The 17,499-nt window shown below is 46.2% G+C and overlaps 1 protein-coding gene across 2 annotated transcripts in view; it reads left to right on the forward strand.

Annotated features, from left to right (window-relative positions):
• The window catches only part of Dpf3 (double PHD fingers 3), a 276,886-nt gene that overhangs the window by 191,094 nt on the left and 68,293 nt on the right, over window positions 1–17,499 (forward strand). For both annotated transcript variants that reach the window (XR_003485948.2, XM_027418438.2), the window contains exon 7: window positions 4,853–4,990. Coding sequence is in view for 1 of the 2 variants with exons in the window: in XM_027418438.2 (XP_027274239.1) it covers window positions 4,853–4,990 (138 nt within the window). In the remaining variant the exon portion in view is untranslated. The remainder of the gene's footprint in view (window positions 1–4,852; window positions 4,991–17,499) is intronic.

A 17,499-nucleotide genomic window follows, 5' to 3' on the forward strand; every position in this document is an offset into this window, starting at 1 on the left:
GTATTCTCCCGGCTCTCATGTGAGTCTTTCTTAGCAATTTTAAAAAGGAATCTTGTGTTCCCCAATTTCTTTCCTGTGACTGGCTCTGTTGTTCCTCTCCGAAGTTTCCCTTGGTGTGTCACAACACCGTAACTTCCAATGCCACTGTGCCTATAGTCCAGTTACATCTCTTTCCATGAGGATAAAAGTACCATAGGCTAAACCCATTTTCTTTCTTTCTTAAATTTGTTTATTCTCCTATATCCTAACAATGCACCCAAGTCAGGAACCTGGGAGTCTTCATTACTTCCCTTAGCTGACATCCAAGTGTCTGCCACAGTCAGACCCCATGCTGGCTGCTGCAGACATAGTATCAGTGATTGTACAGGGTCTGTCTCACTGGCTGCCTGTAGGAGTGATATGGATTAGTCCCAGGAAGGTGAACACCAGGGTCCCAATGATTGGCAGGACCTCCCTTGGGAAGGGCATTAGAACTGTGAGCTAAAGGATGATTAGATGCTCATCAGGAAAATTGGGGTGGCGGCAGGCTAGGCAGAGGGGTGAGCATGCTCAAAGGCTCCGTGGCAAGGAGAAAACTGCTTAAGAAATAAGCAGGGAGGCAAAGGAGGCAGGACCTAGTGCCAGATGAGGCCAGGCTAGGTGGCACACATCAGAGACAACCATGTTAAGGCTAGAGACAGACATGTTAGTTGGCACCTTGGTGGTTTCTAATACCCAATAATTCATTTCCACCTATAAGGCCATTTTTTTTAACCCATCAACAAGGCAAATAGTGTCCTGCCCCCTTCAAATTCATCTTGTAAGCACTATGCTAACATGTGAGGCAGATTAAGATTTTCTTCTGGCTAACCCTCTCCCCTGGCCCCTCATTGTCAGGATGGAGTCAAGCCCAGAGACCTTTCTTGTTAGTTCCTTCAAACCCCTCAATCTCCACCCCTCCTCCTCCTCCTCCTTCATCTTCTCCTTTTTTTGTTTGTTTTTTTCAAGACAGGGTTTCTCTGTGTAGCTTTGGAGCCTATCCTCGCATTCACTCTGGAGACCAGGTTGGCCTCAAACTCACAGAGATCTGCCTGCCTCCCGAGTGCTGGGATTAAAGGCATGTGCCACTAACGCCCAGCTCCACCCCATTTTTAGCTGCAAATTTCTCAAATGGCTTCCAGTGCCCCCGAGGTGCTGGGTGGATGTGCTCTGGAGCCCAGGCCAAGTCTAGTTCATCTCATGCTCTCCTGTTAAGGGGTTCTTACTCTAGGAAGCCATCTCCCCCAGTTCAGGTCATCTGCTGCCCATCTCAGATACCCTTCTTGGCCAGCCTGCTCATACTGCTAGCCACATTCTGTGTCTCCTTTACAGGCAAATACCATTTGCTAGACTGAGAACTATTTGATGAGAGGGATACTGGCCCCATTGTCTTCATCCTTTTTGGTGCCACTGGGCTAACATATATTAGCATTTAACAAATACATTGTTGAATTGAGGGTCTGGTGATGAAGTAAGCACACTGTTCAAATGAGCCATAAAGGATGAGGTGGCTCCATCATCCTGAGGCACTTCATGAAGGAGTCTGGCTTCCAGGACACCTCTCTGAACTCCCTGGATCTGGAACTTCTAGTGGCCAATTACCTGCCTCCACCCCACACCCACATACTAGGAGGGTAGGTAGACCAAGCTGGTTATTATGAGGTCTTCTCAAGCTTTAGTGAGTTCCAGGATAATCTGAGTTCTCTGGTTTGCTAAGCAGATGGCTGGTTCTCCCCTGATAGCTTGATCCAGGGGGTGGGGTGACACCTGAGAATTGCTTCTGTAACAAGTTCCCAGGTGATACTGGTGGTGCTGCTCTGGGAATCACATACTGAGAATCTGCATTCTAGCAAAAGAATTTCTTCCCCAAAGTATCACTCTCTGTAGTGTTAGGGGAAGAAGTGATGGTATCACTTGGGTTTAGCTTGTAGGCTTAATTTAAGAGTCATTAGTACGAGATTAGTGTGGATAGATGTAGGCTTGCCTCCACTCCTGGCTCTTGTTTCTCCCACAAGTGCTTCTATGGCCATTTGTCAGCCACTCAACTAATATGTTTTGTAGACAGCTGGAGTAGATGAGGTGGAGTGGTGAATATCAGAGAAGCCATTAGGAAACCACCCTGAAGGGAAGACTGTGGGTATAGACAGGACCCTAAGTCAAGAAGTCCAGGGGAAGAGCAACTTCTTTGAAGGGTAGTAAGTTCCCATCCCTGGAGTCCCTGAACAGGCTTCTAGAGTATTAGTGGGAATAATATTAGTGGATGATCAGTCTAAGTGACTGTTAAGATCTTGAAATTCTATGATTAAGAAAAAAAGCAATGCTTGACCATACAGCTCCCTTGGGATCAGGGTGCATCTGTGTGGAGGGTCTAGGCTGTCTTGTGAAAATACTGAAAGCTTCTCTACTTTGAACAGACATGCATTCCTCAACAACAGTGTGTGGCGACTAAGTGGATTCACATCCAATGACCCTGTAATTTGTTGCTTATTGACCTTAGATCATTTAAAAGGTTAAATGGAAAGCCACAAGCAGGCATAGAATATACCTCAGGGGCCTCTTTATGTCCTGCTTCCTAAGTCACATGGAACTCAGATGCAAGGCACCATTTTAGTTTGTTGAGAGACAGAGAGAGAGAGAGAGAGAGAGAGAGAGAGAGAGAGAGAGAGAGGAGAGTGAATGCTTAAATTTATAGTTATTAGGTCACCAGCTTCAATTTCAAACACTTATCAAGGAAGCTCAACCAATTGTCAGATTCCACAGCATGGTTTGAGGGATCAAAGTTTCTCTTGGGGAGGTCCAACCCTTAAGATGTGATCAACAAGACTGGTGTCTCTTGTCCATCACCTACCGTTTATTGAACATCTATTATGTCAGACTGGATGAGATTCTGTACAAATACTATTTATGATCTTTTAATTAACCCCCAAAGTAAATATTATATCTCCATTTCCAGAGAAAAGACACAGAGAGATTACATGTCTTGTCCAATTTCACATAGCAAAGTTTGCCCATTCATTTTTTGGAAGTTGACATAACTATAAAATTGAACCCTGATAAAGAGAGTTCAAAAATTATAGCTCTACGAGTCTGAGTTCAGATGCAATATTATCAAGTTGAATCCAGCATTATATCAAATAAATAATACACTCTGACCAAATGGAGCGTGTTCTAGGAATACAAGAATTGTTCCATAATAGGAAATATTAGGAACCAACCTAATTCACCATATCCACAAACTAAAGAAACACATGTATTAGAGACACTTAAAGGGCAGTTGATAAAACTCTCCTATAATAAGACTCTAAGACAGTAATAATAGGAACTGCTTAAATTTAATAAAGGCTAAAAATTAGCTAGATCCAACTTCAGAAAAATAGGAGATGCCCAATTCTACCATTTAAAGCTGTTGTTCTGGCTATTGCCCAAAATGAGTTACACTACTTAGATGCAGTTTGCTTAAATAAGGGACAGAGGAGATGGTGCTCTCTACTTTTGCCAAGCCCAGGAAAATCTGACAGGAAAAGACAAGCTGTGAGAAGTCCTTATGGCAGTACCAACTGCTCTTCTCATAGAGTAAGGGTCACAACCACTGAATTTGGATGCCTAGAACTGGGATTTGAACCTAGGTCTGATGCTGAAGGCCTGCTCTTCCTCACTATGAAGGGTTTATGCTCTCTGGTGCCAGTGATCTGGGAGAAGAGAGAGTCCCTCAGAACCAACCCATCATCCAGTGCTCCTGTAGAGTCTGCCAGGCTTGGCCTGCTTGTGGGGAGAGGAGGATGAACATTTGGGGGGAAAGGAGGATGAACATTTGGGGTCCTGAAGTCTCTGTTCTTGGCAACCCCATCCCTCAAAGCCTGGGGTCTGGGTTGAGTGTGGGGAGGCATGGCTGGTGGTCTGGCCGGAGGTCACTTTGCCTGCCTTTTGCTCTCTATACCCTGAGCATCCAGTGTGCGGAGTCACCCCCTATATTCTTGCCTCTAAGATGACATATTAGTGTTGCTAGTTGCCTCTTGTCTCAAGCTGTCTTATTTGAGACAGGTCTAGGGTGCCAGAGGCTAATTGGAGCATTGAGGTCACAAGCTCTTGGCTACTATAGCCACCAGGATTCCTCAGTCTCATTGTGTTTGTGGTGAGAGTAGAGCACATTTTGCTGGTATAAATCATGGGCTGATACATGGAAAATTTGCTACTTTATGCAGAGTCAGCTGCAGAACAGTAGATGGGGCACTGCAGAGGAATCCAGGAGACCTGGGTTTTGGCGGCTCTTCCACTGATGTGTTCCATGTATGTCGCTTAGGGCCTCATTTACCTCATTGGTGACTGAAGACGTTGGACTGGATAGGCTTCCAGTGATAGTTGCAAAGTTATGCTGATAATCCCCCTTCTGTGCTCAGTAAATTTGAAGTGCCTTGTTAAGGCTGGGAGTGTGGCTCAGTGATGAAGTGCTTGCCTAGCATACCTTGAGCCGTAACAAGCACACAAACAGTGCTTGCCTAAGTACTCTGTGCTGTGTGTCACTAATGAGTTAGTACTGCTATCATTCCCATTTTTATCTCTAAAGCAATGGAGACACCCAGTAGTTCACTGACTTGCCCGGGGTCTCGCAGGCAGAATAGTAGAGCTTACTCAACCCTCGATGTCTGTGCTCTTGTACCTCTTTTGAGTACACAAGCCACATGGTTACAGTAGTGTGGGTTTGAGGGTGGGAGGTACCTTTAAGGGGAAACCTGGCTCTGGTGTGGACAGCTGGGGACTGTTGCCCCAAAGAGTGAGAGAGTGACCACAAAACGTTGCTCACATTGTCCATCTTTTCTTCTCTTTTTCTCTCTAGTCTGTGGCAAACGCTACAAGAACCGGCCGGGACTCAGCTACCACTATGCTCACACTCATCTGGCCAGCGAGGAGGGAGATGAAGCCCAAGACCAGGACACTCGGTCCCCGCCCAACCACAGAAATGAGAACCACAGACGTGAGTCCCCACTTGTAATGTTGGGGAGTCAGGGATGGAGCAGGTAGCATGGGGAACAACCTTTTTCTTTCCACTCTGGTATCTTCTGGCAGTAACAACTGATGGGGCTTGGTGTTCTGCAGTAAATTGATTCCTAAACTTAGCCAGCCACCATACCTATGTCTGAGCTGAGCAATCAGCAAAGTGTAAGCAGGTCAGAACACATGTGATCAGCCTTATCTCCAGATGGATGTGGGGTGTAAAGGGGAGTGTCCTCACCTGGCCACTGTCACATGCCAGACCTGTCCATCATGTCCCTTGGCTGCAGAAGAGCCACTCGCAGCTGTTGGAGTGACTGATATTTGCTGGTTAATTGCTCTGATTTTCCTGTGTGGGTCACTACTTTGGGTACGGAGCTCTCTTGCCATCTGGATGGATACATCACTTGGGATGACAGTTGGCTCTGAAGACTCAAAGTGATCCTGCAGATTTGTTTCTATTCTTCCTCCCTTTCCTCAGTTTGTAGTTATGTCTTAGGAATCAAAAGGGGGCTAGGCATTCTCCGCTTGACTGGCTTTCTCCTAACCATTGTGGTTTCTGGGATGACCAAAGCCCCCCAAAAAGGATGTGGTCATGGAATCTGTTGAGCTTGCTTCAAGATCTGGGTCATACTGAGACCACTGGAGGGAGGGGTATTTGTGCATGTTTGTTGTGGGCTTTGTTTTGTTTATACAATTGGTTGGTATGTATTTTTAAAAACTTTTTTTCACTTAGACTTAGTGTATTATTTCATGTATATGAGCTTTTGTCTGCATGTATGTATGTTCTCTACATGCATGTGCATGTGGAACCTGCTGAAGTCAGAAGGCTGTGTTGGGTCCCTGGGACTGAAGGGCCAGATGTTTGTTAGCCCCCATGAGAGTGCTGGGAATTGAACCTGGGTCCTCTGGAAGCATGATAAGTGCTCTCAACTACTGAACTAATTTTCTAGCCCTGGGATACATTCTTAAAGCGAACAAGAATCTGACTTTTAAAAGTGACCAGATTCTAAATTTAGAGATGACACCTGTGTAGTTGAGTATCTCAGCTTGTGTGACTGATGCCAGGTGGACACTTTCATCAAATATCTGAAACCATGAGAACAAGCCCTGGCTAAGATCTTTGTTAAGTTTTGTGTGTGGTCCTCCCTGGCCTGTGCCCCATGGTCATGCTGCCACAGTGTTCTGTGGCTGGCACAACAAAATACCTTAGGTCAGGAGTCTTAAACTACAGCAACTAGTTTCTCATGGCTCTGGAGGCTGGAGAAGCCCAGGTCAAGGCTCTATCAGTGTTGGCTTCCGGATAGCCCTGTCCTGGCCTTGCAAATGGCTGTCCTCTGGCAGCTCTGCCCTCTTCTCTTGGGGTCTCTTCTTATAAGGTCACCAGGCAGACAGGATCAAGACCCACCCTAATAGCTGCATTGTGTGTGTGTGTGTGTGTGTGTGTGTGTGTGTGTGTGTGTGTGTGTGTGTCTGTCTGTCTGTCTGTCTGTCACACTTGCATGTACTCAGTTGGTTTTCACCTTAGTTTTTGAGACCACGTCTCTCACTGAACATGGAATTCACTGATTTGGCAAGACTGGCTGTGGAGACCTCCAGAGGTCGCTTGTCTCTGCCTCAGCAGCTCTGGAATTATAGGCACATGCAACTATTTCCATCTTTGTGCATGGGTGTTGCCAGGGGGTGGGGTGGGGGCATCTAAACTCAGGTCCTTATGTTTTCATGACAACCACTTTACCAGCTGAGCTGTCTCCCCAGCTCCAGTGGCCTCACTTAACAAACTTTACCTCTTCATTTACTTTTTCTCCTCCACTTCTTCTTAGGATTTATTTTCACTTTAAATCACGTGTGTATGTGTGTCCGTGTGTATGTGTACATGAGTGCAGTGCCTGTGGAGGCCAGAAGAGGGCACAAGATCATTGCTGGATTTACAGGTGGTTGTGAGCCATCCTATGTAAGCTCTGAAAACTGAGCAAGAACAGTGCACTCCCATAACCACTGAGCCGTCTGTCTCTCCAGCACTTTGATTACTTCTTTATCAATCTCTAGCTTGAATAGAACCAAATGCCAATGTACTAGAGGTTAAGCTTCAATATAGGAATTTGGATTTGGGGAAAATGCATCCTGTGACATTAATTTGTTTCCAACTTTGAGGGTTCAAGCTTTTAATGTGACAGACCCCCGTTTTCTCACCTCCTATTGCCATCTGGGCAGAATCTGGGAAGCAGAGCTGGAGGAGGAGGGTAGTGTCACTCTTTCTGCACCAGATCCTGATTATCTATGACACCCAGCTCTCTGCCTGCCCTTTGGGAGAGCCTGCCTTTTCTGTCAGTGTAGAAGCCTGTCTGTATTGAGGCAGCTGGCAATGCCAATTCCCTTTCTCTTTTCTTCTCTGGTCTAAGTGTCTAGGAAGTCACAGGAGCTGTGGCCTCCTATCAAGAAGTGGCTGGAAGTGATCTTTGGTTTTAGGTGTTATTTGGAAAGCACAGATTAGTGATTTGTTCTCTCTCCAAAGTGTCAGCTTTCTTTCTCGCTCCTCCAGTGCTAGCCTATCTCTTGCATTTCCTCAGTGCTTGGCCATTTGTTCCTGTGTACCAGCATCCTGTTTTATAGTGCTTTGATGGCTTTTCCTTTGTGCTGTGTTTTCCCCACCTCCCCTGTAGTGTCCATAGTGAGTGGTGGTTTTGCACACATGTGTATATATGTGTGTACATGTGCAAAGTCTTGGCAACAACAGTAAGCAGAAGGAGACAGTCTCCTCCCCAGCCATTCCTGTAGTCACCTCCAAGTAGACTTCCGTGACCGGCACTGTTATATTCTTTGCTCTTTTTACCAGGATCTCAAATGTGAAATTATCAGTGGGTATCTGTGTTCTCCTTAGGTGTTGTCCCTGAGAGATCACATGGGCTTGCTTAGTAAAGAAACTGTGCCTTTCCTTTTTATACATGGAGATATGTCCCATGCTTGTCTCTATCACCTGTGGGCTTGTGGGTGAGCAACATACTCCAGCTCCTCCCTGTCTTCCTTTCTTTTTCACCCTGCTGATGAGATAGATACAGGCTTCTTCACCAAGCATCATTTGACTGACCAGAAAGGAATAGCCATATGTGGGCTAATCCAGGTCCTCCTCAGACAAAGACAGTTCCAGAATCCTCAAAAACACTCCTTATTTTATTTTATTTTTTTTTTTGTGGTGTCTTCTCACAAGTTTGTTTCTGCAAACTCTGTGCCCAGCCCTAATTTCACCCACAGGGAAGTGGGTACAGCAGACAAGCTCCTGGTGTTTGGAGAAGTCACTTTCCCCCAGCCCCGGTTTCTCTGGACAAACCCAGTGGCAGCTGCTCACTCTGGCTTCTGTGGGTCATACACACTACCGATTTGCTTGCTGCTCCGAATGTGCGAGAATGTGCGCTCTGTTTCCTCCCATGTGCCCCTGGTGAGCAGGCCCCCGCCACTTTCCTGTGAGCACTAATTGCTGGCATCATTAATACCCAGTCATTAGCTGCTCTCTCTGTTTGGGGTTTGGAGTGGGCTCCCATCCACACTGCCCCTAAATGCCACCGGGGCTGCGTGGTGAACTGGATGTGACAGCTCAGCAGTATCCTGAGGGCTTTGCTCCATGGTCCTCCCCCAGCCAGGCTTCCAGATCGAGGGAGGGAGGGAGGGAGGCAGCCGAGCTTAATCCAGGAGGCTAATCTGCGGCTCCCCCAGGAGAAAGTCTGGATGCTGGCAAGTGGAAATGCTGACTTTCCCTTTAGTAGAGCTGCGGGTGACCAGGCTGCTGTCATAGAAAAAGAGCCCCACAGATACAGGAGTATGCAGGGCCATAGGCTACTGGCTCACACCACCCACAGCCATCGAGACCTTTTGACTTTGCTACTCCTGCTGTCCCTTGCTCCATCTCTTTCAACTGCGACCTCAGCAGAGCCTATGGCTCACCCCCCATACCTGCCACTTTTTAACAGAAAGGCCAGCTGGAGTCAGCACTGGCCTCCCCTTCCCCCAGCCCTTGCTGCCCTGAGCTGCCAGCTCAGCAGTCAACTGCCACCCCGTTGTCCTCCTGCCCCTCCCAGAGGATGCCTTCCTGCCTTTGTTCCTCTCCCACTCTGTTCATGTCTGTGTTTCTTTCCTATAGGTTTGCCTCCTTTGCTCTCTCTGTGCTTGAGTCTCTCAACCTCAACGACAGATGAGTAGTGAGGGATGCTTGGAGTTTAGACAGACCTTCCTCCTGGGAAGAGATGACCTTTCTTATGGGGTCTTCCTCCTTTTGGCTACTGTCCTTTCTCCCCAGACGAGGCTGGGTCTTCTTTTTCCCTCAGTTTCTCTTACCACCTTCATCTATATGTAGTTATGTCCACATAGCGCTATGGGTATACATGGATACAAGCAGGGGTGGTTTGATCAGGACTCTGAGTGTGAGTGACGTTCCGTTGCTCTCTGTTGTGATTCTTTCAGAGCAAATTTGGTCACCAAGATTAACATTCAAAATCTCAACAACTCAGGCCCACACTTTCAAAAATCTTTTAAAATTCCCTTTGCTATCTCTACACAACTGAAATCTACTACAGATGTTGTTTTCAGGATACTTTTTGGGGTAGGGATGAGATCAAAGTCTTGGATTTAAGCAGAAACATGATGTAAATAAATTTGTGCTGTCCATTCATTTATTGAACCCATTCAACCATCTATCCATGCATCTATCCACCCACCCACCCACCCATCTGTCTGTCCCCACATTTGGTGCCTGTGCACTGAATACTCAGTACCAAGGCTCAGAAGCAGAGGTGTGAATAAGATTTGGCCTCATCTTTGAGGAGCTCAGAGTCTTGGGTGGGAATGTGAAGTGGATCATGTACAAAGGATGAATTTGCCTACAGTTCAGAGTCACTGTATGTGTTCTATGTCATGAGGCAGGGGTGCTCTTGGGGTGGTACTAGCCTTACTTGCTGACTCACTGGACATGGAGATTCTCAAACTCCACTAGAGTAGGAGTAGGAACCAACATGAAGGGTGTTCTGGTGTAGGCTAGAGCTTAAGGAGCACTGCACTGTGAGGTTTTGAAAGCATTCTCTATGGAGGGGTTGTTCAGTTTGGCCCTTGAAAAGCAAGGAGGAATGTTCAGGAGGGAGAAGATACCAGGTTTCAGAATGGATGCAGGCAAGGAGGTCTGAGACAGAATGGTCAAATTCATACAGTTGATAGCAGCCGATTGCATGGTAGTGTTGAAGTCAGGGATGAATTAGACAAGAGACCACAATGGGAGGCATCTTCTGTGTCATGTTGCAGAATCTTTATACTATGGGAACCACCAGAGCTACTCTGAGAAGGAAAGAGAGAATGCAAAAAGAAGCCCATTTTATTTAATAACTCTTATTTAAAAGCATAAATAAATGTGTGCTTTCAAACCAAACTTGGAGTTCTTAGAAGGAAATATTTTAAAATACTGCTCTACAAAAATTCACCTCGTTTATTTTTCAGGCCCATGTAATTGAAGTTGGGGTGTCCTAGGTCCCTGGAGGTCAGACTCCTGTGCAGTGGTCACATGTTGATTCAGAATTAAGCTTCCCTTTCTGTCATTCTTGAGAGGAAAATGCCCAGAGCTAGTCTGCTGTTGAGGGCAGGGTGTACTTTGTGGAACTGTAAAGGGAGAGCCAAATTGATTAAGGGTAATGTCTGCTGATTAGATAATCTGGAAATTAGTCTGATAATGTGCAAATTATCTAAGAGCAGTACATGATGTCATTGCCACGCTGCTGGGAAAAGTCTAGCAGATGTTTGTCTTCTGATATGCTTGTCCTCTGTCATAGGCCCAGGGGCAGCTAGCACAGGCTTCAGGAAATGAAGAACATTTTGGAAATGTGCTTGGAAATCCTGGGTATCTCAGAAGGGTGTCTGAATAGCTATAAAATCCCATTTAGTCTATTGCTTAGTAGGCTTGGTACTGGTATGTCAGCCCTGGTTATAGAGGAGATGAGGCAAAGCCAGGCCCCTGGCTCTTTGTGAGGAAGTCGTTCACTTCTCCCCTCCTACTTTCCCAAAGAGTGAATCCGAAAACTAGCAACAGATGGTCTTCTGCTAGATTTACATGGTTTGCAGGCTACAAAGCAAGAACCCTGAGGGGTTGCTTGGGTCCTTGGCAGTGTAAGTACCTAGAGGTCATTTCTCAGCTCCGTGACTGAGAGGATGGCCATGGTGTTGAAATTGATGGGTCCAGGGTGTGATCTGTTACCTTGTCAACCTATTACCCACTGCTCTGGGAATGTGGGTCAGTTACTGGGACCTCCCTCCCTTTAGTTGTCTTATCTGTAATATGGCAATAACTACCCTAGCCTCATGGACTTGCCGTGTGTCGTCAGTGAGATGGAGGGGTTTGGGAGTGTCACTAAGCCTGTTCATTGTGAGTAGCCACATTCCATCCCTGTCCTATTTGGACCAGCAGAGCATGCCTGTGACTACAGATGGTTATTCTGAGTAAGGGGCTCTATCTGAGGCAACTCGAGGGAACTTTTCTGACATTCTGATGCTAACTGCCCCTGAGGACTCCTTAGCATCCATGGAAATTATCAGAGCCTGACCTGACCCCAGCATGTCCTTTGCTAAATCTTAGACATGGTGCTTATTCTTCTGTTCCAGCAAACCTAAGTATTTATGGAGCCCTTGATGTATGTGTGCCCGGTTGGAATGACATATGGTCATTGTCTTAGCTAGGGTTTCTATTGTTGTGAAGAGACACCATAACCATGACAGCCCTTAAAAAGTAAAACGTTTAATTGGGGCTGGCTTTCAGAGGTTCAGAGGTTCAGTCCATTATCTTCGTGTGGAGAAGCATGGGGGCATGTAGGCACACATGGTACTGGAGAAGGAACTGAGAGTCCCACATCTTGATCATCAGCAGCAGGAGACACTGTGTCCCACACTAGACATAGCTTGAGCATATGAGACCGCAAAGCCCACTGCCACAGTGACACACTTCGTCCAACAAAGCTACACCTGCTCCAACAAGGCCACACCTCCTAATAGTGCCAATCTCTATGGGCCAAACATTCAAACACATGAATCTATGGGGGCCATACCTGTTCAAACCACCACAGTCATTGTCCTTGGAGAACTTCTAGGGTAATTGGGGAATAAGATGGATGCATGAAACCTGGCAAGAGAAAGAAGTGATATGGAATCCAGTCAAGGGTGCCCTCCCATATTCACCAGGCCACTTTCCTGAGGCTGACTTTGTCTGAGCCTCTACGATCTCTCTCACATTTCTGTCATAATTACATAGAATGTTCAGGATTGAGGAATTCTACAGACCAAGCAGCACTGGTGACAATAACACTTGCTAGCATATCTTGAGTGTCTCAGACATAGTGCTCAACCTGCTATGCTTAGCTCATTCACTTGCTAACAATAACCCTACAATGTAGGTGCTATCTTGTCCAGAAGCACATGAAGACCAAATGACATTCCTGTGGACGTGGTATGAATGTAGATTCATGAGTTTATTTCTGTTTCTTGAGAAAGCTTACTTATTTAGAACTTTGATTTTCTTTCCGCTTAATCAGAAATGAAATGATTTTGCATGTAAGAGAGGAAAAGGGGAAAGAAATAATGGAAAATCTGTTAGGTATCTGGCAGTTTTCACACATCATCTCAAGTAACACTCACAAGTCCAAGTGGCATGTGCTAGAATTCTCATTTTACAGAGGAGAAAAATGGAGGGTCAGAGAGGGCTGAGAAACTCGTCTCAAATACACAGCAAGTTGGAAAGCTGAGGTATGGATGGCTTAGACACCATTCAGCTCTGTCAGGACACCGGAATCCCAACTGTTGGGTCCCAGGCCCAGGCTCCTGGATCTTTTTCATGGATGTCCTCATGATGTCCCTTTTCATCTGTTAGCTAGCTGTTAAATGTATCTTATTACACAGTAGGTTTTCAGAGTCGATGACTGCATTAACAGGCCACATCTTTGTTAGCCTGTGCTGCCTATTTGCTTGCATCTTAGTTAGGTTTCTATTGCTGTGATAAAATACCATACCAAAAAGAACTTGGAAGAAGATGGTTTATTTCATCTTACATTTTTAATTAACATTTCATTGCTGAGGGAAATCAGGGCAGGAATTCAGGAGGCAGGACCCTGGCTGGAAGCAGGAACTGAAGCAGAGGCCATGGATGGGTGGCTTTCTCCTCATGGCTTGCTCAGCTTTCCTTTTTACAATGCCAGGACCACCAGTCCAGGTGTGGCACTGCCCACAGTGATCTAGGCTCTCCCATATCCATCACCAATTAAGAAAGTGCACCAAAGCCTTGCCCACAGACCAATCTGGTGGAAGCATTTTCTCCATTGGTATTCCCTCTTCCAAAGTGACTCTAGCTTGTGTCAAGTTGACATGAAAACTAGCCAGCACACTTTGCCTTCTGTTGCTGTGGTAAAACACTGAAACCAACTTGGGGAACTAAGGGTTTATTTTAGCTTGTAAGTTAGAGACCATCTTTGAGAATGATGCTGAGGCAGGAATTCAAGGAAACGCTTGAAGCAGAAATTGAAATGGAATCCAAAAATTCTGCTTATTGGCGTGTACCCTCTGACTTGCTCAGTTGCCTTTCTTAGACAACCCATGCATTCCTGCCTAGGGATGGTACTGCCCACAGTGGACTGACTCTCCTATATCAATAACAATCAAGAAAATGCCTTACAGATATACCCACAGGTCAGTCTCATGGAGGCAAATCCTTAAGGATCCCTCTTTTCAGATGTGTCAAGTTGATAACCTAGATTAGCCGTCAAAGACTATCATATCAGAGTTCTAGGCTGAGTGGCTTAAACAACAGAAATTGACGTCTCATGGTGCTAGAGTTAGAGTTCCAAGATGAAGATGACAGCAGAGTTGGTGTCCTGTGAGGGTGTTATCCTTGGGACACATCAGCCACCCTCTTGCTCTGTTCTTACATAATCTTTCCTGCATGCAGGCAGGCAGAGGGACAAAGAACTCTCTGATATCTTACCCTTAATCCATTGTGATAGCCCTGCCTATCTTCACAGCTTCACCAAATCTATTTACTTCCCAAAGACCCTGGCTCCAAATACCATCACATTGGGCATAGGGCTTAACATAAGACTGGGGGATGTGGGGAGACACTTCCATCCACACCAGATGCATTCATTGCTTAAAGCTCTTTGATGACTTTTGCTATTTGTGCTCTTTCTGTTCCATACAACAAACCTTTCTGGCTCAAATCACCTGCCTCCTGCCCTTCTGGCTGTGTCCTTCTCCTTGGGCCATCATGCTTGGGCTTTGCTGCCTTTTGGTCTCCTAGTCTCTTGGTCTTTTCCTAATTCTTAGGTCTGAAGCACAAGGTCCAGCCTTTTCTTCTCTCTTTAAATACTCAATTTTTAGTCCATTGGGCACAGAAAATAGGAGACCTTTTGCAAGCTGAATTCAGAGGTGGTGAGGATGGGGAGATCACCCTGGCCTGGCACATTGTCCCTCCACGAAACCAGCCTCTGTGAATTTATGTGTATCCGTTTCTTGTTTATTGTCAGCTTGGTGACAATCTTATGTGCCAGGTGCTAGGAACACGGAGAAGAAAGACAGTGCTCCTGCCCTCAGGGAGCTCCTGGCTAATTGGGAGAGAGACACAAACATGAAACGATGAAAGCCAGCATCCCTTTGGGTTGGGATAAATCCCCCTCCTGTCTTTTCTTCTACACTATTCTAATCCTCAAGTAATAGACTTAAAAGGACATTAAACAGTCCTGTAACACGCTGCCTGCTCTAGACAGGAGTACGCAGTGGTTCCGAGGGACACTCCCCCCCCCCCACTGTATGCTGAGGCCTCCTCAGAGGTGCCAGCCCTCCAATCCTGCCTTTAACTCCTTACCAACTGTGTCTAGCTTCCTGGTGGCATGCGCTGCCTTCCTGCTCACTTTGTCTCATGTTGTCCTTGACGATACAGAGTGTGGCAATTTATCAGGCTCGTCCATAAACTTGAAGACTTATTAAATCAGCCCCGGGCCTCCCCTTCTCCACACAGATTAAACTCAGTGCTGTGATTGGTCTACACTGCTTATACTCCACTCACATTGCTGTTGTTCTCAGTGCTTGGTGGCCAAATGGCGGGGGAAGAGGACTCTTGATGGCCTAAAGGTCATGTGGTGAGTGGACCTTGGTGTTGGTTCCCCCAAGGCACTCCTAGCTCCTCTGTCTTTGTGCTTCCAGGATGAAAGGCATTGTTTGCCTTTCTCCCAGAGCCCAGAAGCGGGTCTGATTGCTGGGAGAGGGCCACACACCAGCCTGAATGGAATCCCACCACTTTTATTCCTTGGATCTGTGGGATTTATTTTTTCATCAATTCTAGGGAGGCAGTGAAAAGGTGGCAGGCCTTGAGGATAATTTATATGAGTAAACACGTAAGGGGTCGGGTGAGCGCAAGCATGAGAATTAAGGCCATTTATCGAGGCTTTGATGCTCTGCTTGCCCTCTGGTCCAGCCTTCCCCACAGTCTTGATCACACCACTTTTAACCCTCTCCTGGCTCTGTTCCATATCAGGCAGCTTCCATCTCTGCCCTGCTGCCTTCCCTTCCCTGTTGGCTGCTTGCTTCCCTGCCCCTCCCACAGCCCTCATTAAAGGCGGGAGAAGGTAGTAGATGTGGCAGTGGCCTCCAGCTGAGGCCTGCTCACTGATTCTGAGGAGAAGGCACACTGGCTTATGCCCTCCCTCCTCACCCTCCCTGGCTCCAAAGCTGCCTCCTCCAGCCTACCCTGTCCACTGTGTCATCTATGGCCAGCCTGGGGCAGTCTTTCTGTACGCCTTCTTTCCCGCTCCCCTTTCCTTTACTCTGTCTTCTAAAGATGCGCCTGCACAGCCAAGTGGTACCAGGCTAAGATGCTTTACACTTGAGAGATGAAGTAATAACAGGTGGCAAGAGCAGAGGCTGCTGGAGCCCAGGATTCCAGTTGCCATGGAAACATGTCAGACCTGTAGAGGGACACAGGAACTGTCAGCCATGGAGGGTGGTGGGGGAACAAGTGAGAGGGGTTAGGAGAGGCACGTCTTTTCCTGAAGGGCTCTGCTTATGGCTCCCCATTTTTTCCAGGTGCTATACACCCCAACCAAGCAGGCTGTGGACAAACAGCTGCAGAATGGGGGCTGGAGCTCAAGCTAGCTAGTGGACATTGAACATGGCTTTATGCTTGTGCACACCAGGTCCTGGCAGGCAGCCTGAGCATCTGCTCAGAATGGGAGGCCATGCCTTTGTGCATATGCCAGGAAGAAGTGTCAGCTTCTGGCCTGCTTCTTTTTTCCCTAGGTCGCCTGGGATATGGTTCTAATCTCTCCAGAGCTTAGGAGAGAGGTTACTGATAGTGGCCAGACTGTCCCACTAGTCATTCTGCCCATTAGTGATGGGTACATTGCAACAGGGATGGCATTAACAGGAGGGAAAAACAGCCCTGTCGTGGATTTGGGGCTTTATTTTCCATAGCTATAAGACATAATTTAATCATTAAGTCCTTTAGCATACTAATGTCCCCTAGCATGCCTGTTGTTGCTTCTCTGAGCATGGTGGCTAGACTCCTTGAACAGTGAAATCGCATATGTTGGACATGGCGAATAGACACCTGTTTCTTTTCCTTTCTCTTGTTTTGAGTTATTTGAATACCCCTCTTTCTTCTGTTATTTCCCCCTGCATTTCTTCATGAACTTTGTTCCTGACCTCTATTTGTTTTTTTCTTTGAGGTTTTCTTGAGTCATTTCCCCCAGGTAAATCCCCAAACTCTCAAGGCTCACTTTCTTTTCTTGGCAGTTTACTTGTATTCCTTCTATGACCTCAGTCATGGACATTAGTCAACAGTGAAACAAATCACTGTGGACACTGCCATCAAGACACCACTGGGGTCTTTTTCTTCCCTGTTGTCTTATTCTACAAAGTGAGACTCAATTTTCCATATGCAGAAGCAGAGCCTCTATTTAAATCCTACTTACAAGGTCTAGGCAAGCCCCTATTTATAGTAAAATCCTTTTTTATAATGATCTCATGTATGGTGCCTGGAAATTGCTCATGGCTAGGTCAGGCCATAGGCCAATGTAGCTGTAGTGTGAGCGCTGACTTAACGCTCTTTAAGAGAAGTGTTTTCACACAGTCATCCTGATGGATTACTGTGGCAGGAACATTAAATTGAAGTTCAAAAGGAATCTCTGCTTTTATCAGGCCAATCAAAATAATTTTTATTGCCTCAAGCTTTATAATTAATATATTGGGTGAATCAAATAGACTCGAGAGAGATTTATGAAATGCTTGCTATACAAGGTATGGCCAGAAAGAGTTTGCTTTTAGACCACCTAAGAGGTTGAGAAATGTAAGTTTTTGGGGATATAGACAACTGGGGTTGAAGCCCATCTTTTTTTTTTTTTTTTGCAACTGAGACCTGGAGCCAATATCTTAATCTTTTTGGATTTTGGTTGTCTCACCTTTCAAACAACTCCTACTTCACATAGG

This window comes from Cricetulus griseus, chromosome 5 (genome assembly GCF_003668045.3).
Source record: "Cricetulus griseus strain 17A/GY chromosome 5, alternate assembly CriGri-PICRH-1.0, whole genome shotgun sequence".
Lineage (NCBI taxonomy): Eukaryota > Metazoa > Chordata > Mammalia > Rodentia > Cricetidae > Cricetulus > Cricetulus griseus.